This window comes from Austrofundulus limnaeus, unplaced genomic scaffold (assembly GCF_001266775.1).
Source record: "Austrofundulus limnaeus strain Quisiro unplaced genomic scaffold, Austrofundulus_limnaeus-1.0 Scaffold363, whole genome shotgun sequence".
Lineage (NCBI taxonomy): Eukaryota > Metazoa > Chordata > Actinopteri > Cyprinodontiformes > Rivulidae > Austrofundulus > Austrofundulus limnaeus.
The window spans coordinates 567,291-568,722 of NW_013952765.1; the positions used below are offsets into that span (position 1 = coordinate 567,291).

At 40.1% G+C, this 1,432-nt stretch overlaps 1 protein-coding gene across 1 annotated transcript in view; it reads left to right on the forward strand.

The window, feature by feature from the left end:
- Positions 1–1,432, forward strand: part of LOC106528192 (protein NLRC3) — a 23,286-nt gene that overhangs the window by 8,122 nt on the left and 13,732 nt on the right. The window contains exon 4 of the mRNA XM_014023303.1: positions 90–168. Coding sequence (XP_013878757.1) covers positions 90–168 — 79 coding nt within the window. The remainder of the gene's footprint in view (positions 1–89; positions 169–1,432) is intronic.

The following is a 1,432-nucleotide window of genomic DNA, read 5'->3' on the forward strand; positions in this document are numbered from 1 at the left end:
ACATAATGGTGTGGAGGGGATGGCCATAAGGGGAGAAGGGAGGCCATCCATAAAAAAAAAATAAAATCCTATTTGTTTGTTTTTTTTAGTGTTGGGAAGGGGAACGTCAAAGTTCTAAATGGTCAGTCGGACCCTGAGGCTCAAACTGATTTGGACTCTATATTTATGGTGAGAAGAATTCTACATTCAACAGCTAAAAGGAGAACGTTTGGTTTTACATCTAGAACATGACCATCAGTTATCAGATCAATTGATAGTTCAAAAAATAGTGTCTAAACAACCTATCCTTATGCATCTCAATTATCCAAATATAAAAATCTAACAAGGTTGGGTCAGGTCCTCTGGACAGTTTCTTGTTTGGTGAAATCTTTTGACCTGTCTTGTGGGGCAACTTAAAAAAGGAAGTAATGATAATAGTAAAACAACATGATTGACTGTCTATGTACAGTTTAAAAAAGAACAATGACTCAAAAATTATTGTGAACCTGTAAACATAATTTACTGGACTTCAAATTTCATGCGGCAAGCACCTTCCCGTCTCAAATTATGAATAATATTCCTATTCATATTGATATTTAGCATTTTTTATGGTCTGGTTAGGGATTTTGACTAAGCCAAATTGTTACATGTCCCTCCAGATGTACGGCATTCAAATTCCATGCAGCTACCACCTTCTTTTCTCGAGTTATGACTAAAATTACACTTAAGAAACAGGCGCTTCCTGCCCAACTCGACCAAGCTACTCCCTGCTACGGCCAGCTTCTTCAAACCCCAAAGTCAATCTGACCGTTCACGTCTTGGGGCATCTACTGTACATCCACAAAAATCAAATAGACCAATCACGTTGTGGGCCAACTTCTCCCACAAAGTAAGAAAAGCCTACTTAGTGACTGCAGAGACCCCCTTCTCCCAAAAACTGGTTCACATGAAAAGGAGGACCATCAACCTAGCAATGAGAAATCCCACACAAGATAGGCTCTGGAGCAATGTAGTTATCTTAACTTTCCTGAAAGCAGGCATGAAACAGAAACAGGACTTCAATCAACCACTGAGTGAAAAGAAAGACCAGACCTGTGGTCATTCCATATGCTGTGGGAGTTTCAGAGAAACTGAGATGTTTATTCTCTAAACATGATGTCCCAGTTGCTTTCAAACACCAAAACGCATTACGACAAAGATTGGTTCACCCCAAAATATGGTTCACTGGCACAAAAAGAGTAATACAATAAATGCTGTTATACATCGGGGAAACAAAGCAGCTACTGTTCAAATGGGTGTCCCAACACAGAAGAGCATCAGGCAAGGACTCTGCAGTTAACACTCATCTACAGGCCAGGACTCTGCAGTTTACACTCATCTACAGGCCAGGACTCTGCAGTTTACACTCATCTACAGGTCAGGACTCTAAAATTTAAAATCTACAGGCCAGGAC